General features: G+C 48.9%; 9 protein-coding genes across 9 annotated transcripts; 4 read left to right on the forward strand and 5 right to left on the reverse strand.

Annotated features, from left to right (window-relative positions):
* Nucleotides 1-1,953: 1,953 nt before the first annotated feature.
* On the reverse strand, nucleotides 1,954-4,240 carry N7525_002516 (uncharacterized protein; the record flags this gene model as incomplete). Its single annotated transcript, XM_061212346.1, has 6 exons — nucleotides 1,954-2,593; nucleotides 2,646-2,871; nucleotides 2,922-3,296; nucleotides 3,344-3,831; nucleotides 3,893-3,915; nucleotides 3,983-4,240. 6 exons carry the CDS (start codon nucleotides 4,238-4,240, stop codon nucleotides 1,954-1,956), a joined length of 2,010 nt encoding a protein of 669 aa, XP_061069367.1.
* A 744-nt stretch (nucleotides 4,241-4,984) lies between these two features.
* On the reverse strand, nucleotides 4,985-5,434 carry N7525_002517 (uncharacterized protein; the record flags this gene model as incomplete). Its single annotated transcript, XM_061212347.1, has 1 exon — nucleotides 4,985-5,434. One exon carries the CDS (start codon nucleotides 5,432-5,434, stop codon nucleotides 4,985-4,987), a length of 450 nt encoding a protein of 149 aa, XP_061069368.1.
* A 740-nt stretch (nucleotides 5,435-6,174) lies between these two features.
* Nucleotides 6,175-8,693, reverse strand: sly1 (syntaxin-binding protein; the record flags this gene model as incomplete). Its single annotated transcript, XM_002559875.2, has 4 exons — nucleotides 6,175-7,646; nucleotides 7,702-8,084; nucleotides 8,145-8,370; nucleotides 8,432-8,693. 4 exons carry the CDS (start codon nucleotides 8,691-8,693, stop codon nucleotides 6,175-6,177), a joined length of 2,343 nt encoding a protein of 780 aa, XP_002559921.2.
* Nucleotides 8,694-9,609: 916 nt separating this feature from the next.
* Nucleotides 9,610-13,766, forward strand: N7525_002519 (uncharacterized protein; the record flags this gene model as incomplete). The annotated part of the gene is made up of 10 exons (XM_061212348.1): nucleotides 9,610-10,200; nucleotides 10,254-10,408; nucleotides 10,478-10,563; nucleotides 10,619-11,093; nucleotides 11,568-11,670; nucleotides 11,727-12,238; nucleotides 12,296-12,693; nucleotides 12,743-12,978; nucleotides 13,032-13,616; nucleotides 13,677-13,766. 10 exons carry the CDS (start codon nucleotides 9,610-9,612, stop codon nucleotides 13,764-13,766), a joined length of 3,231 nt encoding a protein of 1,076 aa, XP_061069369.1.
* A 597-nt stretch (nucleotides 13,767-14,363) lies between these two features.
* On the forward strand, nucleotides 14,364-15,686 carry N7525_002520 (uncharacterized protein; the record flags this gene model as incomplete). Its single annotated transcript, XM_002559872.1, has 1 exon — nucleotides 14,364-15,686. The coding sequence occupies one exon, from the start codon at nucleotides 14,364-14,366 to the stop codon at nucleotides 15,684-15,686; it is 1,323 nt and encodes a 440-aa protein (XP_002559918.1).
* A 383-nt stretch (nucleotides 15,687-16,069) lies between these two features.
* Nucleotides 16,070-18,694, reverse strand: N7525_002521 (uncharacterized protein; the record flags this gene model as incomplete). The annotated part of the gene is made up of 1 exon (XM_002559871.1): nucleotides 16,070-18,694. The coding sequence occupies one exon, from the start codon at nucleotides 18,692-18,694 to the stop codon at nucleotides 16,070-16,072; it is 2,625 nt and encodes an 874-aa protein (XP_002559917.1).
* Nucleotides 18,695-19,635: 941 nt separating this feature from the next.
* Nucleotides 19,636-20,988, forward strand: N7525_002522 (uncharacterized protein; the record flags this gene model as incomplete). Its single annotated transcript, XM_061212349.1, has 1 exon — nucleotides 19,636-20,988. One exon carries the CDS (start codon nucleotides 19,636-19,638, stop codon nucleotides 20,986-20,988), a length of 1,353 nt encoding a protein of 450 aa, XP_061069370.1.
* Nucleotides 20,989-21,201: 213 nt separating this feature from the next.
* Nucleotides 21,202-22,224, forward strand: N7525_002523 (DUF218 domain protein; the record flags this gene model as incomplete). Its single annotated transcript, XM_002559870.2, has 4 exons — nucleotides 21,202-21,311; nucleotides 21,370-21,477; nucleotides 21,533-21,584; nucleotides 21,646-22,224. The coding sequence occupies 4 exons, from the start codon at nucleotides 21,202-21,204 to the stop codon at nucleotides 22,222-22,224; spliced, it is 849 nt and encodes a 282-aa protein (XP_002559916.2).
* A 120-nt stretch (nucleotides 22,225-22,344) lies between these two features.
* N7525_002524 (spindle checkpoint protein MAD2) lies at nucleotides 22,345-23,410 on the reverse strand (the record flags this gene model as incomplete). Its single annotated transcript, XM_061212350.1, has 8 exons — nucleotides 22,345-22,630; nucleotides 22,696-22,769; nucleotides 22,826-22,971; nucleotides 23,026-23,054; nucleotides 23,110-23,148; nucleotides 23,205-23,230; nucleotides 23,283-23,308; nucleotides 23,362-23,410. The coding sequence occupies 8 exons, from the start codon at nucleotides 23,408-23,410 to the stop codon at nucleotides 22,345-22,347; spliced, it is 675 nt and encodes a 224-aa protein (XP_061069371.1).
* Nucleotides 23,411-23,545: the final 135 nt, after the last annotated feature.

The following is a 23,545-nucleotide window of genomic DNA, read 5'->3' on the forward strand; positions in this document are numbered from 1 at the left end:
CGATTGTCATTGATGGTTTTCATAACTCGTTCCCTTGACATGGAGAGATATCGCAATGCCATGTAGGGCTACCACCAGGTCCAGCCAGTGCTATCGTGGTGGCGGTGAGACGTAACCGCAGGTGTAGGTCAGGTCTCCGAATGGCTTGAGGTCGAATATTTCCGTGTTGCACAGATATGTCTAAGAGAAGTTAGCTCATTCTGATCGGGAACTCGGTATATACCCGACTCGGATATCCAACACTTACATGGTCTTGGCATCATCATAAGTGAGCTGTCGTTAAGGTGTTTCACAGATTTTGTCCGCGGTTCTTGTTATCGCCGATGGGAGTTGACAAGAGGAAAGAGGGGTGAGGGGAAGGACAGTGAGACAGGAAGGAGACATCGGATGATATGCCAGTTGAGGTAGGTGCGAACGGTGAGTAGTTACCTAGGTACCTACCTAGGTGGGTACATATATACTTTAGGAATTGGAGAGAAAGGGTTTCCCTGCATATTACTACATCCATCCATGGATGCACTAGGAATGTATTAAGTAGTACAGAGAGGAGAGGTAGTACCTATGTATACTATGTATATGTCCACTATAATATCCTAACGGGACTGCATGCGCTAAGAACGCCACCATGCAGCCTCGGAAGTCTATGTTGTATACCTAGGTATTCCATATACCTTCAACGGGACGTTTTGCTTCACCAAACACTTCATCGCTCCTCTCTTCAACAGCCCGGCCGGGCTAGCTCAATCGGTAGAGCGTAAGACTCTTAATCTTAAGGCTGCGGGTTCGACCCCCGCGTTCGGCTATTCCTAAAACCAAACCTGAGATTTCTTTTTTTGCTCTTTTCTTTTCTTTTTGGATTTGTTTATGGGAGAACGTATTATAACGACGGAGTATATGTCGAAGATATGCATGTGTTTTTGTGCATAGATTCAAATGTTACTTTATAGCGTCGATAATCTCGGAGTTAGCCCCGATGTCATACTATATAGTACGCAAAAGCCAAATAAATGTTTCACATCTATAATAAGCTCGATTTTCACGAAGACGGTAGAAGTTCTCTGTTTCCTTAGAAACATGCCGGAAACACCTTCGTTAAAGGATCGTTTCATCCGATGCATTTCATTGTTTGTTATGCTTCTTGAGGCATTGTAGCTTGTTAGACCCGGGTCTTGGTCTCTTTGTCTTTGTCCCCGTGAAGCAGTAGCTTAGCGTCATAGTATATTTCATGGTAGACAATAGTAGGTAGTTATCTCCAATTCACAGCTCGGGACCTCGGGATCTCTCTTTGCCTACGCGTCAACACATTGGTGCTACACAGATCACTTCCTCTGTTTACCTCTCTATACTAAAGGTATAGCATCCTGTGTTTCCACTCTTCAATCCTCTTTCATTTCCTCTGTTGACGTGCTCTCGTTCGTGTCTTACTTCAGCACCGTTTACCGATTCCTCTTCCTTAGTCTTCACCATGGCTAGTTTTCGAGGCTTTTCCAAAGCTATGCGGAAAGGCGCCAAAGCTGTGGGGAAAGGAACCAAAGATGTGGCCGAAGCTGTGGTGGGGGCGTTTTTTATTGTGGTGGCGTGTGGGTGTGTGCTCATCGTCGTGGGACATCTCTGCATCCTTATTCTTCTGTATGTTTGAACGTGTGAGAAAAGTCTCGACTCCTGCGAGTAGGCTATTATATGATCTCTATAGTTGACATATCAACAATTTCAAACCATCCACACCACGAAAGAATAGCCAATATACGTATAGAAAAGCCATTGATTGTATATATCCTAGAAAGAACCAACGCCCGATGCTATGCTCATATCGTAAAGCAAAGTGCTCGAACGCCAGAACACCAATATTTAAAAAAAGGGCGCAGACGGGCAGAAGACCAAAAGACGTAAGGAAAATGTACAGATAGCGTGTGAACGAAAATCCAACCCCTATCCCAGTAATTAAAGGTCAAGTCAAGAAGTTGGCTGCAAATTCCCCGTGTAAACACCTTCGAAGTCAAGACTTGCGAGCATTCCACTGACGCGGTCGATCTCACGACTCAGATCCTCGACGTTCATTGCTAGGCTGCTCACTTCATCGAATTTGCGCCGCCGGTTGGCATCGGCGATCATCTCGGACACAAAGAACTTCTGCTCTTCTAGCACGATCAGCCGGTCTCGGAGAGACTTTTCCTCGGCTTCCAGGGCTGAGACAGCACTGCTGGTATTGCTGGATAGGCTGGTATTGCTACCGCTAGCGGCAACGCTGTTGTACTTGATGGATGACAGAGCAGACTCTGGTGGCCGGAGACCTGCCGTAGATCCACTGACCGGAGTACTCGGGGAGCTTGTTCGGCTGGGTATTCTTTCGGATGCGGGGGTTGTATGTTTAAGGATTTTGGGAAGGGATTTCAAAGGTAACATATGGAGGTGAAGGAAGTTGCTGGCTTGCTGATATATAGCCTTCTGCAGCTTTTGTTGTGTGGGGGACTGGGTTGGCATGTCACGGATACGTCGAGCCGCAACATCATACTGCGCAAAAGAGTCAATCAGTCGCTTGCGCACCTTGGACGCATCTGCAATTTGAGCCGATGATGGAGGTCGTCTTGGATCCCTGGTACAATGCTGTTAGTGACAGAGTAGGACACCAGAAGCGATAAACATACTGTAAAGCTGCCAACAGCTTTTGGAATCTCGGTAGATGAAGGCGGATGCCCCTCTCAAATTGGGTCAAGTTTTCATAGGCCCTGGTCTCCGGTGGCTTTCGCATCATGTCTGCTTTAAAGTCGCGTCGATCAAACAGCGTCGCTTTGCATTCCTTACACAACCGCACATCAATATTGACAAGGTTATCGGCATTGGTTTTCTCAGAGGTCGCTGTCGCTGTCGAGCCTGTGGGAAATTAGACTAAAGTCACGAGGCAAGGTCATCTCAAAACTCACCAGGAGCAATGCTCAGCCCAACCTCACTAGAGCACTCGGTGCTAGGATCGCCGCAGACGACTCGTCCACAAGTCCTGCAGTGGTGTCTGCGAAAAGTGTAGCCCGAAAAGTCCTGTTGGCAAAACGGACATCGTGAAACGCTGGCATCATCTTGCCAGCTAACAATCGTTTGCTCTATTTCCTTCCGCTGGTCATTTTGCCACGCAAGAGAGAAAAGTTTGGTTGCACTGGGGTGTATTTGATCTGGGGGTAGACTAGCCAACAGCTGAGTGAGACGGGTGAGTCGTTTCTCGAGTCGGGATATCTCCAAAAATTCCTTATCAACAGTCTGTTTTCTTATTGACTTGAACGCATCCGTTTGGTTCCTCACGGTTCCTGTTGCCTGATTAGCTTGGTTCAGAAGTGAAAGCAGATGTTCTCACCATTATGATCGTTGTACCCCTCTCTTGACTTGTAACAGGTTTCGCATACTCGAGCCCATATTCCTCGCACCGGTTCATGATGTGCCGATCGCGAGAGCTTCATTTGGTACATCGTGTGTTCTTCACAAAACAGTTTCCCGCAACTCCGACAGTTCACGCAGCCGTTGGTGGCATTCAATCGTTTCCCACATGATGGTTCTAGACACTCGTCGTACATAGAACTTGTTTGCCAGTGTTCCCTTGTGATGAGATCTTCGGGATCTAGTACTCTCGGGGGTTCGGGAACGCCTGCATGGGATGCTAGTGGGCGGCTGGGGAGAGACGCGCTCTGATTCTCGTTTGATTCGAACACATCCAGGCCTTTCAACTTCTGGTTCAGCACAGCTAGAGGCTGGAATTTCCTTGCCTTTTCCATTTGGACCTTGAACCAGTCTTTGACTTCATCCTGATGGCTATCTTCAAGGTTCTGATGGATGTCGTCGAGGTGTCTGTGGTCAAATCGTTAATCATACGTTGATGCGTTTGTGAGGGGGAATTATGGATCGGTACCTATTTAGCTGCAGCAAAGTCATCTAGACACAAGTTAGTATCTTCCCACTTTATCTTTAAGAAATAAATACGGCATAGGAACAAGCATACCATCTGTTCGCTGCAGATCGGACAGGAGAGCTCAGCCCCCGGAGCAGCCGGGGCGGTAGATATCGAAGATTCGCCATTCTCTATTGAAATGCGCGAGGTGAGATCCTGAGTTTCTGTTGAGAGCTGTGATGCGGCCTGCGAATTAAGGGAAACGCTGCTGGCGGTCGGCGAGAGCACCCGCTTCGGCTGCGGGGACGGAGTTGTGAGAGCGCTTGGGTTGCCCAGAACACGACCTCCACCCAGCGTCCTCCGCGACATGATCACGGGGGCATGAGAAGCTGGAGTAGAAGCTGTTTCAGCACAACATCCGTTGGCTGTACAGAATAAAGTTGAGAGTTGATCGGAGGGAAGTGCTACGATGTGGAGTCAGCCTTGCATTGGCTCTGGGGGCCTGAGGCATCCTTGCCAAGAGGTTTGAGCTTCGCTATTCATACATCTATACATCTATACATCTGTAGGACTATAGGATTGGACATGGCTCTATTTATATTGATTTCATTTAGTTGAGATATGTGTATATAGGCTCATCTTTATCATAAATCGTCTTCAAATATACCTACAGTAAAGCCACCTGGGCAAATTTATCCAGTTATTATTCCTTAGCAGTATGTGCTTCGATAGCATATCATTCATACAACATAAAAAGAAAGTAGTTTAGGATTTAACCTTGTTTTATTTGCATTCTTGTCTGATTTGATTGAAGCCATACCTTCGCCCCCAATGAAACCAGACTATATATGTACATAATTCGACCCAAGCAGAAACGACAGTAATTAGAAACGAGTGACAGAAACGATAAATGACAAGAAACGAGCGCTATTTACAGGGAGTCGCTAAAACGGACACAAATCAGATTTTTTTGGTTTTTTTTTGGTTTTCACTTTTTTTTTCTTCACTTTTTCATCTGCTTTGTTGGATTCATAACAGGTTCGTGGTCTCATGCCGATATATATACAAGCTTGGGTCGAAACCCAACGCGAATCCTCCTCCTAAATGAGCGCCTTAACGCTCAAAGTCACGGTGGTAGCTGGTACCCGTGTTTGGATTGTCATACTCCTTGTGGACACGGGTAGATCCGTCATCGTAGCGGTCAACATCGCGGTGACGATAGGTGCCAGCCGAGTTCACGCGCTCGCGGTGGTGCCGGCGGCCGGTGGGAGTGTTGTAATCAAGATGCTGGTCGTAGGCACCGGTGGCGGGGTCGTAGGAGGTGGTGCCGCGGCCGGTGTCGGTATCATAAGTCGAAGCAGTGGTATTGGAACCGTAGCCCACTGTGCCGTAGTCCCTGGTGCCGTAGGTGCCGTAGCCCGAGGGGCTGTAGGTTGAGCCCAAGGTATTATAGGTTGAGGTGCCCGTAGGATTATAGGTCGAGGTGCCCCCAGGATTGTAGGCGGATCCTGCGGTGTCGTAGGTGTCGTAGGTTGTATTCCAGGTGTCTCCGTAGTTGGTCATCTTGACGATGTTTTCAACAGTTGTTGAGTAGTTATTCTTTTCTGTGTTGTTCTTTGTCTTTTTCTTTGGATAGTAAAAAGCACCAGGTTAGTCTGATTCTTATATCCTCGTCGTGGCGTTAGATCCCAGGATGATGATATTGCCTTGACATCACTTGGGCGACCATGGAGGATTCGCCAAGTGAGGCAATCCAGTTGAACGAGAAAAGAAGCTAAATTCCAAAGTCGAACATATTTTGGGAACAGTTCTGATTGATCGAATTCGCTGGGGCATCAGGTTCCAGACTGTTGCCGCAGAAGGCGGGATGATGGTGTATACTTCGATAATTCCATAGAATTGATAGATGATCACATTCAACCCCACAAGTGCCAGATATTCAGGAGTTTCTGTAGATTTCCAAGATGATGCAGTGAAATTGACTAGACTCGAGAGAGTTCTGTTCATTTCGTTTTACCCAATATGGTTTGATCGAGACCGCGGGGAGACCTTGGGATTAGAACGAACATTAGGTGGAGTGTTAGGTGGAGTTCGATATGTCCCTATCTGCCTGGAATAAGTATAATCATTGGTGGGACTGGATGTTGAATGCCAGGGTAAAAGAGCAAAAAAACGCTAAAGCAGTAGTAAATGCTAAGAAAGGACAGCCATTAGACATAGACGCCTCAGAGCGCTTCAATTATACTATGTTTCCAACCATCAGGCTGGCTCTATGTTGATGTTGACCCTAGCCACAATTACATTTAGCTATCCCGACCGAGAGGTGCCAATGAATCTGATAGGAATTCAGTGGCGTTCATCAGGTCTGTGCTTCCATAGACAACTCTTCTGCGATGTCCAGGTGCTGCACGTTGAACTGGCGCACCCTCGGCGCCCGCTTGTCCATTTGTTCGGCGAACCCATTCCTGCAAGTTGCCGTACTCGTCCATGCTTCCACCGCCCACTGTAAAGACAATAGCCTCGCTGAAAGCTTGGCGACGCTGTCCGAAACTGGCACCGGTGCCAGGGCCTGCGCTGCCAATCCCACCAGGCATTTGCGGGTTTCGCGATGCGGATGCCGGAGGCATGGCGCCACGGGCGTTGGCGCTCCTCGGGTCAAAGTAAAGGTAGTTTTCGGTCTTTGCAATAGCAGAGCTTGAAGCTGCAGCCGGGTCCATGATCGACTCGGTAATCTTGGTCACAGTAAGATCCTTGTTCGCTGGTAGGAAATTCTTTACGCCTGAGATAAGCGAGTCGAAATTGGCACCTAAAGCGCCCGACGTAATGCGATCCGTCAGGCGATTGGAAAGCGAGGAGAACCCACGGAATAGATCGGAAGATTGTTGTTCTGGAGCGGCTGTTGTCATCATGGTCATACGAGTTATCTCGCGCACTTGGCGGACGTAGGCAAGCGAGGAAATGTCGGGCACGCCGGCTTTGGTCAGGGCCTCTTCGAACTGAGTCATTTCTGAGCGGCTGAGCTCAGTTTCTGTGCTGAGGAACCAGATCACGAACAAGCGCAGCTTGTCCAATGGTTCACTTCCTTTAGAAGGATCATTGATGAGTTCCAAGATCTGTGACTTTGATTGTTTGGTGACGGTCTCTTCTAGCTCGAAGAAGTTGTCTAACTGCCGATCCTTGATACCCTTGAGCAGAGCGGTAGCAATGTTCATGTGCATATCAAGAACTGCCTTGCGTTCCCGCAACTCAGGGAGAAGTGTGATGGCGGCCTTGAGATGTTGCGCGGAGGCACTGGTGTCATTCTGGAGATCTTCAATTGAAGAGGCCCCCGTCTTCTTCGTAATCTCGTTCGCATCATCCTTGTACCGCGTAAGCTCAGCATCGATATCCTCAGCCACTTGGGGAAATGGGGCTCCGGCGTTGCGCTGCCAGAAGAAGTCGGAACTGTTCAAGTCATACGACTTTTTGGAGCCCTTAGCCGAGCCCGCCTCTCCTGCACCTGCATCCACAGTGATTCGATTCAAGCGCATTTCAAGAACATCTTGGACCAGTGATTGATATGTCCATGAGTGGGAGAGCATGGGGACTAGATCAACATTTCGGTCCATGATGATCAGGACCGGCCGTGCGGATGGCACTCCCGGCAAAGCGTTCTGATTGCCCGAAAAGAGGTTGTCTTTGGAGTTGAGGATGTGGTCTCGTAGTTTACGATCCAGTTTTGTTGCTATCAGTTCCGCCGCACCACCCTTGGGGCACCGTATGATTGGAATAGTACCTGCCCAGCCAGTCAGATCTTCCTTCCATGATCCAAGGTGGGATATAATACTTACCCATTGTCACGCTCACACTAAACAAGCCGCTAACCACGCTGTCAACAATCCCATCCAGGTCTTCATCACTCGTTTTTGGACTGTTGATCTTGTAGTATGCATCGTTCCCCAGCCCTAGACTGAAGAGGTCCGGCTCTGCCACAATGAAGTTGAGATATTGATCAAAAACCTGCGCAATATGCTCGGATGCGCCAGAAGTAACTATTTGAGAAGCGAAATCCTCGAGAAGTGGCCGCGGGACGGAGGATAGGAAGTTCACGTAGGCTGGGGAGTAGAGCCCATGGGAAAGGTCGCGAGTGATCGCTTGGATATTATCGGGGGTAGGTTCCACGAAATATACAACCGGGACATCTGGAATAGGATATCTTTGAGAATGAAGGTTTCTAGAAGTGAGTCCTCGTTAGCGATGGGGCCAATTTAGGGGGAGAAGGCGTCGACCGTACAAATGAATAGTTATGCCCCATGCCCGAAGGTCGTTTACCCTCAGTACACTGCTGATAACATCTCGGCCCATTTTATCAAACACCAGGACCTTCCAGATCGGGTCACCATCTTCATTCAAGATCGGAGTGGAGTGGGAGATAAGACCACCGGACCCGGACTGATCGATGGTGCTGTCTTCAACAGGTTGTGGATCATGATTCAAGTTCAACAGCTTTTGAATTGATGCTAAAAGCCAAGAGATGAGTAAAGATCAATCCATAACAAGAATCTAGCTTGCGTCACTTACCAACCTGTCGGTCTCGGAGGGACATGGATTGCGCCATGGCAATAGATGGCAGCGCTGTGTGAGATTGGGAGAGATGCTCGGTTTCCACCAGAGCTTTGAAACGTTCAGAGCTGCGCAGAAATATAGCTGGAATATGCGCAACTCTTAGAATAAGGATGAGGTTGTACCTTGCAGTGTTGACACTGGGGTTCTTCCTATCGCTCCACCTGGCATGGATCCCGCCGAGCTGCGCTGACATAAATGTTGCAAACACTGCAAACATTCAAGAACACATTTGATTCTGCCATGTAACGTAAGTTACATGGCGGTAGGCCAATGGAGGGTGTTCAATACAACAATTACGGTCAAGTATGGTATGCCATCGTACCATCGGTTAACCGCCTTGCCCAGCAGCTTTTGTCCCTTTTACTCTCCTCTTCAACCCAAGTCATCTACTCTAACCATCCCCCAACACCTTCCCCCAATCCCTTCTTTTTTTCCGTAAAGCGAATGGCAGTGCCACTAGAGTGGCCCTTCGTATGAGAGCTTTTTCCTTCTCTGATTCCGCAAGGACTTTCTTTTGGAACAAAACTTAAAGAACAAGAAAGGAGAGCGAAAGGTTCTACAGGGACAACAGGAACGGCCCAGGAAGAGAGAAAGGAGGAGATACAAAGTCAAGGACACAAGGAAAAAGGCACTGGAATTGAAAAGCTGGGCCATCTTAATACTTCTACGTTGTATTCGCAACTGCGGAGCCTTCGTCATTAAGCTGCAAGGCCAAAAGGTAACGGCGTCACTCGCACTGGGGAACGCGGTTGTTGCCTGAGGCATACACCACTTTAATCCTGAGTCAAAGCCAAAAGCAGTCTCTGTTTTCTCTCATAAGGTACGACAGTACTCATACTGCAACACTTGAAGTCCACTCTAGGCGTATCAAACTGTGAATTGTCTAATCCTTATCAATTCTTCAGACCAGCAGCGCAACAGGCCCCTGTTCTGCCGCGTCGCCGAGACAACCAGCCAATCATCTCACATCCATCACCGGAAAAAATATTTCTCCTCCCGAACCCCGATCCACTCTTTTCCAAAAATAAAAGGCGGTGAGCATCAAATAAACTCCAGGCCTGTACAGGCAGGTGCGTGCACGTGATTACGTGAGCCTTCATAGTTGCTTAGAGAAGCTTCGACTGAGGCTCACCATGGAGCAATCTGCTCAAAACCCCATGCAGGGCTTATCGCATGGGAATTCCTCGCTACCTGCAGATTACTGGAGCACCCTTGATCCCGCCTACCCTGATCCTGAGCAGCAGCTTCAGCAGCCACAACCTCAGCAGCAGCACGATTCTGCACCACAACAAACTTCTCTTGGCATCGGATGGGACCACCCTGTTTTCCAACAGCAACAGAGAGAAATAGCCCCACGGCCAGACCCGAACCATGGCATTTACTCATCAGTGCATCAGCCTTGGCAGCAAGCAAATCCTCTTCAACAGCCACCGCAACGAGGATATGGAGCTTCGGCCCAGTATCAGATGCACCCACAAGCTCCTCATTTCCAGCAGGGACAGATGTCCTTTGACCCCCATCCCCTGAATGCATCCGAATCTTCGGCGTTTCCGTCATTTTCCTACCAGCCAAACTACTTCCATCCACAACACCCACATATCTCAGTGCCAGACACTTTCCCCGAGGCACCTGCGCCGCAGAGAATACAGCCACGGCCGCAACCACAACCGCAGCCATCGGTTTCTCCATACCCTTTACCCCAAGGGTACTCCTCGGAAATGCTGGTAAGCTGACCCTAAATGTCCTTTGTGGCGACCGTGATGCTAACTATAGACAGCAAAACACAATTGATTTGACCAACGACTACCCTGACACAGACCCAAATGTCACCATTAACCCCCAGTTCCTAAATTCCAACCCCCAGGCATTCAATCATACAAGCAACTTTCTTCAGGGAATGCCTGCGGATTTCCAACGACAAGGGAGTGAACAGTAAGTTATAACACTTTGTTTTTTTTGGGCGGGTTTTCTTTTTGAAATGCCATGGCTGACCTTCTGAAGGGCTAGGCTATTCAATTACTACCAACATGATCTTTCAGTTCAGCCGCAGATGACACCAACTGGCGACTCTGTGCTTCAGCCTAGAGGTATGTCCAGACCGGTCAAAATACATTAAGTTGGGATTAACACTCACTTTCCTAGGATTACCAGTACCGGAAGTTGTAATCACCAATAAGAAGGGAGCCTCTAATAAGCAGCAAACAAAGAAGACTTCTGCACATGGCCAAACCAGAGCTGTATCTAAGTCAGACAGTGAGAGTTCGGATGGATCCGATCTTGAGATTGAAGCACCCGACGAGCCGTCTCCTATCCCCCCGATTCGTCCGACTGAGCCCGAGGCTGCTGCGGAATATGATACCCTCCAAGCCGTGTGGTCACCAAGGAACAAATGGCCTGGTTCCGAGAGGGTTAAGGCCGCGCTAGTAGCCTACAAAGAGCTTGTCAAATCATTGAGAGATGCTTGGAAAGAACAAGTTCAGGCGATGAAACTAGCGGAAAACCAAGAGGACAACGAGAAAGCAACAAAACTCAAGGAAAAAGTCATTTCCCAACGTCGCACCATGGACAAAATTGCGACCACAACGCTAGAAATGGGTCATCCCATTATTATTAAGAAGTATGTATCGCCCTCCCCTCCTAACTCCCATATCTTCCCTCCTTTCCATCTGGCTGTGGTAGCCGCACAAATCCTGAAGCTATTTGAGAACCTCTATAAATATTCTTGGAAGCATTAGATATGACAGCACTGTCACGGGCTAGAATAAAGGTCCATCGCTCCATTCGCCGGTTGGCAAGTCTGTTCGCCGGTTGGCACGGCTTCAATGAATATTCACCGGTTGGCAAGCCCGTTCGCCGGTTGGCACGGCTTCATACATGCGTGTCCTGGGCACATATATAAGAATATCAGATGGAGCAAAATGGTCCCATCCTATTGAGTCTCAGATATGCCCTTAGCAAGCTATCTGTGAACCTCATTGAGTGGGAATCACTCCTATCTAAAATTGGCTCAAGCTTGCAGCTTTGTGTGCCAAAAAAAACTTCAAACATTGACATAATTGAGCTCAAATGACTAATTGTTAATTCCATGTAGGCTGGGAGAGCATCCTATGATTGTGGCGGCTCTATATTCCTTCTTGCTCGACCGTTTCCAAGCAGCAGACTTTGCCGGGACTCTGACTATTAACCTGCTATCGGTAAGTTTGACGTTTGTCTCTTTTCGCGTCGGATAGATTGACTGATATCGAATAAGCTCTTTTCGCGTTTCTCGACCTTGACAGAAGACCTGTTGCAAAAGACCAATCTGTCCAAATTGCTGCCTAAGTTCCTCAAAAAAGGTGGCCAGCAGGTTAAGGACCTCACACAGAAGATCCTGGATAATGCTGCGGCCTCTACGAAGCATAAGCAGGATGGTGAAAAGCCTGCCAAAGAAGAGCCGCACCCAAAGAGCCTTTCAGCAGACCAGCCTAAGGGAGACACTGGAGTAAAACGACCCCGGGAGGCGGATAGCAACCTGCAACCTGGTGCAAAACGAATGGCAGTTCCCAACACCTCGAAGGATGTGAATAAAGTTGCACCCGCAGGCAATGGACCAGCTAAAGGAGCACAAAGTAGTAAGCCAACCGGCGCTGCAGCGCTGCGACCTAAAGCCAATATCGTGGCTCCCAAGCCAACAAGTCTCTTCGGCACTTTAAGCTCAGCGTCAAAGAGACCCGGGACCACGAATGCGGATAGGGCCGCGGCGGCGGCTGCAGCAAAGCCAACGTATATATCCACGAAGGCAGTGTTGCCGAGATTCATTTGTATTAACTCTTCAAATAGTGCTGCTCCCGAAAAGGAAAAGACACCAGCCCCGAAGCCATCTTTCTCCTTTGGTGACATTATGGCCGACTTGAACAAACCAAAGCAGGCACCAACTCCCAAGCCCGCCGAAGATCAGCCCCCGGAGACTGAAGCTGAGCGAGCAAAGAGGTTGCGTAAAGAAGAGCGCCGTAAACTTCGCGTGACCTGGAAGTCGGATGATGCTCTTACTGAAGTTCGACTATTCACCCACGATCCCGATGAAGAACTAGGTCCTGGCGATGGGTCATTGCGCTCACGCGGAGACGTTAAAGGCGAAGGTAGTGTTCTTAAGCTTCACAAAGATATGGACGAACTGGAAGAAGAGGACCTTGGCGGTATTCGCGAGACCGTGTACCAAGATGGTTATACACTGTCGAGTAGGTTATTCCTCCAAATCGTACCTCGATTTTTTGCTGACCATCATAGTGGTCGATTTCGATTTCGGTGAATCCAAACACGGCAGTTTCATCAAACGCGGTGGTCCCCAGTTGCCAACCAGTCCCGAGAGAGAAGCCCAGGAGCATCGGGAATCCACTACCCTTATGGTCTTCTATACTTCTCCTGCCGACATGCCTGACACACCCAAGGAGCCACCGACTCCTGACCCCGACGATGTCGTTACCGATGTATTACCTTTCGGAGAATTGCCCGACTTGGTCAAGGTATGCTATACTTTCGATCGCACTATAATCTCACACTAACGAAGACCCTACAGGCCCGCCAGGAACGATACTACTCCTATGTGAACCCCAAGCCTACGACCCCCCAACAGCCGCAGCAACCTACTACCGGGAACAGTGGATTCGACATCTCCAATTTGCTCAAGATCATCCAGGGTGTGCCTGGACAGGCGCAGCCCATCCCACCACCGCAGCCAACCCAACCAGGGGGCATGCCGGATCTCGAGAGGACCATCAACATGTTCCGTCAGCAACAGCCTCAAGCCCATGTTCCCCAGGTTCCCCAGGTTCCCCCGACTCCACCAGTACCCACTCCTCAGCCCCAAGGCCTTGACTTCAACGCTATCTTGAATGTCATGAAACAAATGCAGGGACCGGCTGCATACACCCAGCCTCAGCAATCTCAACCAGCAATGGCACCCAACCTCGGCGCCATGTTCGCACAGTTTGGTGGACAGAACCAGCAACTCGGCTCTCTCCCATTCCAACAGCAAGGTCAGGACTATGAAGACCCAGAGCGCAAGCGCGGCCGCGAGGGCGGTTATTATGACGACCAGTCTAACTCCGAGTCGTGGAGTCGCTCGAAACGGACCCGAGTTGGCACCAACGAGCCTAAGCCTGTAAGTACACTACAGGCTCAGAATTTTGTGATAAACAAATGGCTAACTCTTTTGAAACAGTACAAGGTGGGACTAGTTGCCTGTAGATTCTGGGCCGAGGGCAAGTGTCGCAAAGGCGACAACTGCACTTTCCGCCACGATCCTCTCTAAATCAAAACATCCATGATTCCCTTTCGACTGATACCCTTGTACTGCTTGTTCTTCGACATTGGTACAATCTCCCTTTCCCTCTATCTATGCATTATTACGTCATTGGTTTCTTCCATATCTTGTACTGGGTCATGGATATGCATTTTACAACCAGAATTCTTTGGTTGGCGTTCATCGCATTGCGTTTCATGGTCTGGGATGTCGGCACATATTGATTCGTCCCTCTGGGTTTCAAAATCCGTTGCATGCCCCCTTGGGTCAGGCGTTTTCTTTTTCTTCGTGTTTCGCCTTGGTCGCCTTGGTCGCCTTGCGGATGCATTTAGCGAGGTCTCCATAGTTAGTTATCTGGGGGGCTGATATTATGGCGCATGGATTGAGGGCGACAAACATGTACAATTAGGTTATTTCTAGTTCCTTTTCCCACTGCAATGAGTTATCTTCAGCGTATTGGCCTCTTTCATCTGTTTCATCTCTTTCATCTCTTAATGGTAGTAATAGTAGCGGAAATATCGGACCAATGGTAGAGCTCCATGGTAAGAGGTTCCCGGTTCTCATCAAACTCCCGGCTTACATCGGAATGGGAAAACATCCGCAAGCATGAATCCATCCCAGTCCCTACAAGATGCTTGCAGTGTTCCAGATTCTCTCTTAGCTCATTCCGACGAGGATCTGATTCGCCTTGTGTACAAGCAGTTTCCGCAGGAAATTGACCGTCTGCGACGGGCATACTCCATCCGAGACGGTCCCTGGACCCCTCCTAGCACTCCATCCCCATCCTACATTTTATACAATGAAGAGTACGATGAAGTGAACCGCACACTCGTTGGACTTTTAGCTCTCCGCTGGATTCACACCGGTCAATACGAGACCTTCGTCGGTTTACAGCCATCCGCATCTCAACTAACGAGAACCTCGTTTGATTGGATCCGCGGACTCTACACGCAACTCATCAAAGACGCAAACGCACTATTTACCTTAATCACCTCAATAATCATCAACGACATAGGCAAAGACCCGCAGCTGGCAACCGACTGCCACGCAAAGACTGGCGTGGACTTCTCCACTCTCAACCACGACGCCATTCTCCTCGTGGCCTGTAAAGCCGGCCTAGTCCCATCGCTGGACCAGCTCCCAGGCCAATATAGAGACGATGTACTCCGGGCGATTGAGCTCGGTGCAACTTTCAACTTTGGCCAACTGGCACAGGCAGAAAACGCCCCAGCCTCTCTGTCCGGTCTACACCGCATGAAGGGCCACGACCGCAGCTTCCGACTCCGCTTCATGGAGCAACTGCTCGATATTGCCGGTGCCGCGGGGCACATGGATTGGACGTGTGCGAAGAAACTCACCCAGCCTATCTTTGACTCCTACCGCAATGTCTATGATGTATGCGAGGGTGTCATTGCGGGCACCCTGACCGTCCGCAGTGGGTATGACTTGATATTGATTCGACGCGCGAAGTTCCTCCGCGACAAGGACGTGCGACGATTCCAAGTGGAGGAGAACCCAGGGGACCGGGCTTTGATGCGATTGTTCTGTATGGGCAATGTGACTACCCAGGAAAAGGCCCTGTTGTATGAGGATGCGTGGCGTGCGTTGGAGGACCCGGTCAGGGAAACTCTGGCAAATGCTCTCAATCTAGATGGTCGGAGGAGCGAACCTGCTGTTCAGCCGACGTATATGCCTGCTCTACTTGACCGTATACAGGATGTGAATGCGTTGGTATGTACCCTGCGTTACCTTGCCCAGGTTCTGAGTGCGACGGATGATGCAGACCCTTCGGCGGTTGTTATTGAGCGGAGTGTGTATTCGGCTTTGAAGCAGTTTGTCGAGAGTGATGAGTTTCGGGAAGATCCGACTATCTTGGAGAGGGTTGAAGTGCCTGATGGCGTGGTTGCTTTAACCACGGCCTCACTTTGATGTGTGATAGTTGCCTTTCAACAATTTGACAATTTGACTGAATTTACTATTTCTCCTTTCAATTTCCAGTGTAGAAGAACACTCGGTTGCTTGAGCCTCCATAACTCAAAAGGTTGAGGATGAAAGATGTGGATGATTTGAATATGTAGTTGGCTTGAAGTGATATTAGAGATTTATGTACAACATAACACTACAATGGTACCGTATTTATATAGACGTCCTTCATTAAAGATTAAAGTGCAAGAAGTAGATCAATATATCCACCTTCGAAGAGACCATGTACATTGGTGCCAGTAAAAGATATTCTAGATGTCTTCTTTTTCGCCATGTTAACATGCCTCGGGCATTCCTCGGACAGAAGCGAATAGAAAAGGCTAGTGGCTTCAGTCCGTCGGACGAGGAGGAGAAGGGGAAGATGTAGAAGACTGCTCCTTTTTGAGCTGGCCCAACCGTGTACGGTTGACATCGCCCTGACTCGCCAAGCTGATCTTCAACCAGTCGTTACGTGTAGCCAGTGCTTCAAGCGAGCTGCGCATGCGAACGACTCCCTCACGATACAGACAGTTCTTTTCAAAGCGCCAGCTGCACAGCAATACCCGGAGCATGCCGCCTTCTCGCCCGCATATCAAAGCCACGACGGGTGGTCGCTCAGCGGAAATCACAGACACAGTCATATTGCCCGTGTCCACAAGAGTGAAGATACGGTGCGTGGCAGGGAGCTTCAGTTCTTGAAATACATTCTTCCAATGCTTCCGATCACGGGGTTCCTTGCTCATTCGGAGCTCAGTGTCCCGGAGTTTCCCGGAGAAGACAGTTGACGAAACCGAATACGACAGGCGATCATTGAAATTACCGTAGATGATCTTCTCAAGGTCATGCAACGGCATCGTGCCTTCGAATCCGACCAGATGGCTGGAGCATCCCTGTGCTCCATTGTTGCAGAGCTTTCGTACCGCCCAAGGACTAAGCCAGGAGATGATCCAGGCGACTCCAACGTACAGAGCAATAGCCACTAGGTACTGAGGCACAATTAGTTGTCTGATGATTCTCATCACCTCACTCTCTGATTGAGTTTGTTGCCCCCCCTGGAAGTCAATGGTTGAAACCGCAAGCGCAATGGCGGACATGAAGAGAGCAAAACCACTCCCTGCAAAAAAGATACCAAAATACATGATTGTCTGTGAGAGAGTAGTACTCATTCCGCTGAGCCCTTTGGCATAATTCAGTTTCGGGAAGTCCTTCCATCGGATGGGGATGCCCCGGCAGCGATCTACAATGACCGTAGGCTCCTCTACATCACCGCCGACACCAACCACATCGCAGAGTGGTTTGATGTCCCAAAGATGAGTACCGTACTGATCTTCATCTGCAATGTTGCGAAGAATCCTCTCACAGCCAGCTGAAGCCAGTTTAGGCGGTATATCCACTGTGGGATTTTTCGGGTCCGGCCACAGACAGAGGAGACGCTCAAGCAGTTGATTGCTATCATTCACGATGGATAGTCGCGCAATGGCCTGGAAGATGCTATCGGAATCATTGGGGTTAAGTCGATATGACAAAAGCCCCATCGCAGCGTAGGCCATATCGCTGGTGGTGTACCCCATGGTGTCGACGCCAGTTGTCTGCGTCGCCATGGCTTGGACAACAAAAGTGAACAATTGCAGTTCGCTCAGCTGAAGGCTATTGGTATAATGGTTGATGAGGTAGCCTATAACGTCTTCGTGTTGATTCACATTCAAATCTGACTTGGGGGGCTGCCAGAAGCTCTTGTGCATGTCACTCAGCGTGAGTTCATGCGGTGTGAACAAAGACATAGAGGCAGAATGGGTGAAACAGTATCGGATTCTGTTGGCAGCGAGGAGGACTTCCGGAAATGTCCATATCCGTTGTCCCCATATTCGTTTGTCTTTCTCACTTTCAGTGGGGAGGACTACATATAGTCGCTTCGCGCAGCGGACCGCATCGCAAATCGTGTTGATATCTCGGGTGCATTTCGATTCGACACCGTTAACTGGTTTATTCTTATCGTGCGAAACACAATCGACGTCCACCCAAAAGGCTTCTAGCGGAGGATCCTGCGGGTCTTTATGGCGGTTCTCGTACTGGATCATGCGTTCAGCCACTGGATACAATATCTCCCGTAATTCTTCATCCGTTTTTTTGAATTCTCCATTCGCCTTTTTGTCAAGATAATTGGCCCGCGAAAAACTCAGGAAAATATAGGGTTGTAGGATGCCCGTCTTTTTATCACGAAGGTCCTCAGTCTTCTTGGAGACCCACTGATTGGTAGTTCGGTCTTTCACCACCAAGCGGCGAGGGATCGTAAGACTGGCAATCTTTGACTGCCGTTGAGGATTTTTGGGGGACTGGTCCAGTAGATTCATTGCATGTTTGGGCCAGTTCCAGTGAACATTCTGATACTTTTTGTAGGGCTCAGTTGTGGTGTTGTCATTCCACGGGGTGGTACAAATCTCGAAAAAGAGCACGACTGGAATAATCCACGATAGTGTCAGAGTGAGCAGGATTGACATGATCCAGTGCAGGGTTGATAGTATCAAGGTTAACAGAGTAGATGGGATCCAGAACAGGGCTCGTTTGATGATTTTCAATGTCAAGCTTTCCTGGGTTTGAGTCGTATCATCCCCCTCTTTCTTGTTTTCGTTGACTTGAACACCGTCGAAGCGGCGAAGGCCAAGCGGGTTCAAGCAAAGTTCGGCCAGGGTGATGATGAATGGGACTCTCCCACGAATGTGGCGTCGCCTCCAGTGACGAGGGGGATAATCGGTCCCGGGCCCTTTATAGGTTTCTGGAGTTGCCTGCACGACAAGACGACGTGGATACTCTTTATTGGAGCTGTAGTATGTGTCCATGTCGGCATATTTTTCGTGGTCTTCGTCTCCATTAGGATTCCGATACTTTTTCTTGCCATACCCATCGCGAGCATATTCCAGCTCCAGCATGCGATCCTCAATTGTTTCCAGGTTGGCAGAAGGCTGCCGGAACCGCATTGCAGATGATCGATGGTGTTGGTCATCATATTATGTTCGATATTCTTTCTTGCTTTCTGCATATCGGTCTGCTTCTTGCCCCTGAAAGGAAAATGATGAGCCATTTTTGGCAATCGAGAGACTTGATCTCAGAGACAGAAGTAAGGATTCTGGAGAAGATTGCGCATCAGATCACTCAGCAAAGATATTGGGAATGGAGATTGGAAGTAGATTGTAAAACTGGCTAATGTTTAATGTCTGAAATACCCAGGTCTACCCCCTTTAGATAGGCAATCTTGAGGCTCAATTTGGGATGGGAGACGGGGATTTTATTGGTTGAAAATGCCTCAAGCCCGAATTGAAATGTATTCCTGCGATACGGAGTACTCCGTACATGATGCGCCTCTGAGGGAGAAAAAAGGATAAATGTCAGACTGTACGTTGATCTTGCAGCGTCAAGATACTTGGCAACTCGTAAGAACCGAACTAAACTGTTAGCGTTGAAACTGGCCAATTGCGCGCCCTGTGGCCTTTTGCTTTGCTTTTTTTCAGGTCAAGGAGATTCGACAATCCACGAATCCCTCTGCCAAACAGATAATCGAGAGTAAGCACATGGGTTTCTCTTTTTCCCAAAGTGGCTGCAAGACCGTAGATTGCAGTATTTTGACCAACGAGTTCATGTTGAGTTCGTGTTCACATCCAAATAGGGTTATCATGACCGGTGACCTGGTGACCTAGTTGATTATAACCCCTGTCATCTTGTTTTATTTTATTTTGTTTTACCTTTCTTTTCTTTTCTTTTCTTTTGCTGTCTTTTTCAGCCGCAGTGACAGCGTGATATAGGAGGGATTGTACCTTCAGTACGGAGTAGTAATGATAGCCGTATCAATAACCTCTCTCTGGATCATAAGCAGGATCCTTTTTCGGTCTTAACACCATAATACTCTATAACTATTTCTCCTATGTATCCCTGGAGTGAGAGCCTCAACTCTTGGGGTCGTGGAACGGGACTAAAAATCGATGCCCTCGGTCTTGTTACGCTCCTCGGAGCGGAGGAGATGGACCGCAGTATCGGGCGACTGGTGCCGAGCATGTACCTCGAATACCTGCCGGTGTTTGGTGCTTTTGTGGTGGCTGGAAACCGATTCACCACAAAGAAACCCGGATTCGTTCTCTACAACATATCAGCGGGAATTATGACCACCGAGCTTGCCGGCTGGTTTTCGCGATGGCTCCAGACACAGGACTTCAAACAAGTCCGAAGTATTGTCACATGGCAGCTCGTGGAGCGGCCGCGCAGATGGAGAGAGTTCGTCGTCGGCCTCTTGTTCGTTGGGTTGCCGGTGCACGGGATGCTCATTGCCCTGACTGTGTTAGCCGCGGACTGGTGGGGATTTGCCAATGTGATAGCCATGGCCATTTCAGTGATAGTGCGATGTATACTGGTAGCACAAAATCGGGCCGGCATCGATGCGAACATCCTGAAAGCACAAGAAGCAGCCCAAGGTTACCCGGCTAAGAGAGCCAAGTATGACGAGTCGATGAAGAGTCTCGGGAGCCTTCGCCAGAACGGGCCCGCCATGAAGGGGGCCAAAATACCCATCGAGCCTCAAGACCCAAACAAAATTGCCAAGGTGATTGTGTTGACAGAGGACTCGAAAGTCGTCACTCTTGCAGTCCCCGCGTATCTGCCGAAATTAGCATTCGCAGTTAATCCCCAGCCACCAAACCGGTACATTTATCGGGCGTGCCAATGGATAGGCTGGGCCGCCTTTGCGGTGCATGTCATCAGTATCGGAATGGCAGCCTTGTACACGCAAATTTTCTCAGTGGTGGTGACTATCGTTGCTACAGTCCTCACGGCCCACCGAGTTGGCTGTGAGGACTCCCAAATATGGGAATCAATCCGAAGTCACTGGAGCCATGGAAATAAAGTCCAAGGAAATAGTTGCTGGGTTAGCTCAAAACTCAAGGCCACCATATCTATGTACCCCGAGGAGTGTATGGATTGGCCTGAGTTGGAGGAGCAGAAACCCCCTACTGTGCACGTAGGCAATAAAGAGAAGAGTGGCGAACCGTCATGGACCAGACCGACAGGTCTCCCAGACTTGGAATCTACTCCGATCTCGAAAAATAAGAAAGCTGAAAGTCGGCAGGACTTATTTGCTTGGCTAGATTTAACGAAGGAGGAAGACGAAGTGCTGATTGCTTGGGGGCTCATACCACATAACCGGGAATGGCAAAATGCATATTTGGAGAAAAAGAATATACACCGCAGGAGATTTGGGATGATGGCATTGGAATCCGCCCATTGATGGGGTGTGAAGGTGTCTTGGGAAGAATCAAAAGAATTGAGGGAGCAGGAGGGAGTCCTTTACCGCCTTTGTTTTTGTATATCAAAGACACAACTTTGGAAGCTGAGGTTGTCCAGGCTATTCTCAGCAATCCATAATTTACTAGCATCTCCTATATGTCTTGTATTGTGATAAACCCCAAGCCATTCACTTGATCTATCAAAACCCAGCAATATGGCTTCAAGCCCAGATTGCGCCTCTGCTATATGCAACCACCTTATTGTTGTCTGCTGTCATGCTATTTACACCGGAGGCTCAAAGCTTGGTTCCTCAGAGGACGAGTGGTTAGTGATTAGAATAATCTCTCTATATGAAAAAAACAGCATCTGATGCACTGAGCAGGCTGATCGAGCCCTTCCAACAGGGAGAAACACCCACGTTCATCGATCATATCAAAGCCGGATTGAAAGCTCTAGCGGAAGACTCTCATAGCTTGCTTGTGTTTTCTGGGTATGACGTTTTGCTTAATGTGTGTTTGGATTTCGTTTGGCTGATCCTTGAACAGAGGGCCTACCAAGAAGCCTAGAACTGAGCTCAGTGAAGGCCAGTCTTACCTTGTAAGGCGCCCGAGTTCCCTTTGAGCCGCCACTCAGAGAGCTGATGTATAGCAAAATCCAGAATCTGGCCAGGGATAACGACTACTTTCAAGACACGCCCACTATCTCCACAATTGACCCATCAAGAGTCATCGCAGAAACCAACGCCACGGATTCATATCAAAACCTATTGTTTTCTCTAATTAAGTTCCGGGTATACACGGGCGTTTATCCAGAGAGGGTCACAGTCGTGACGCACGAGTTTAAGCGCGCTCGATTCATGCAGTGCCACTTTCCAGCTGTGGGACTCGTACCTCTTGGCACAGAACAAGAAAACTACACACACAAGGTTGCTGTGATAGGTACCAATCCGCCAGTGGAAGTCACGTCACCCGAGAGCTTGACTCGAGGTGAGGCTGTGAATGGGATTGGCCTTTGGAGAGAAGATCTTTACGGAGTGAACGCAGATCTGGCAGGCAAAAGGGCGAGACGAGGCTGGTCTCCTGGAATGGAAAACGATATATTCTCCCATCTGGGGCTGGAAGATGTGACGCTGGATCTAATCCGCTATGATGGGGGTGGTCATTGCAATAAATGGTTCCCGAAGCGAGAGAGCTTGCCTTGGTCTTATACTAGACATGATACAACTGAGCGGCCTTGATTTTGATTGGGAACAAATATCAAGACTTCTGATATGATAGGTGGAAGAAATCCTCGATCCTTTCCCGAAACGCCAATCCATAGTATCCTTCGTATTTGATCATGATGTGTCACCAAGAGCTTAATCCGCCAACCGGTAGCTGACCAGAGTCCCAACTCGGTGATTGTTTGTGCTGAAGCTCCTTAGTTGGACCTTCTCTGCGTTCTTAATTTCCTTGGCGTCACTGTCGCCCCATTCCACGGGTACGTCTGAATCGGCGTCGGCATAGACAAGCACATTGAAGGTGCAGTCTCCATCAAGGACGGGGAGGAAGGTGACAGAGGCGGTAATTTGGCGGAAGATAGCTTGGATCTCCTCCTGGATTTGCTTTTCTGTCTTCTCAATAGGCTCGGTGGGCTTCGCATCTCTTCAGGCCACAAAGATGTTGGATTAGTAGGATGATTAAGATAACCCCACAGTGTGCAGACTTACCCCGGTGTACTATTCTCTTTGTCGCCGGCTTTCTGGGAGGTCTTGCTTTTCGATTGCTTGCCGAATATTTCGATCTATTCCATCACTATAGTTAGCCACGGACTCGTACGGGGGAGTGTCGGATCCATACGTCAAATTGCCATCTCTCCACATGCTCACCGGTCTCTTTGCTCGTGATTACTACCACAAGTTTTGAGATCTTCCCTCCCTGCATCCATTCCTTCAGTTGGGACATGATCTTCTTGATGTAGGCTTTAACCTGGTCGTCGGCCGAAACTGCTATAAGGTTAGGGTTGCCGACGGCGATTAAGAAGAACACGGCTCACGAACCCAGCATATTGAGGCCATATTTTTTAATCCTACCTCAATTAGCCTGCTGCACCGTAGTGGGCAAAGTTGAAAGGGCATACTTACGTTGTGAAATCCTCGGGAGGGTAGACTCCTCGTTGGAAGCTGAACACCCAATGCAATCAGCCAGTGTCTTAGACTGAGTACGACCAGCAACTTACAGAATCGAATTAATCGAGTATTCAAACTGAGACAGTCAGTACTCGAACTTCATTGACGCAACAAAAAAGGCGACTCACGAATTCGGAGACAAGCTTGGCCGATCCTGATATCTTGTAAGCACTACGATGGCTACACAAGTAGATAATGGATACGAACCTTTGATTGACAGCTTGTGCACTTTTGACTTTTCCTTGGTTTCCGGCATGATGAGCTCGTAGATAGCTGGGGCTTTGAAGGTGAAAGAAAGTTAGAAAGCTCAGCTTTGTTTATGTCGAGTGGTCACCGCAGCAATAAACAGTCACCGCCCGCGCGTCCGTTTTTTCTCCGCAAATCGTGAGAC

Source organism: Penicillium rubens (assembly GCF_028828025.1).
Source record: "Penicillium rubens strain IBT 27055 chromosome Unknown utg000002l_segment0_segment0, whole genome shotgun sequence".
Taxonomy (NCBI): domain Eukaryota; kingdom Fungi; phylum Ascomycota; class Eurotiomycetes; order Eurotiales; family Aspergillaceae; genus Penicillium; species Penicillium rubens.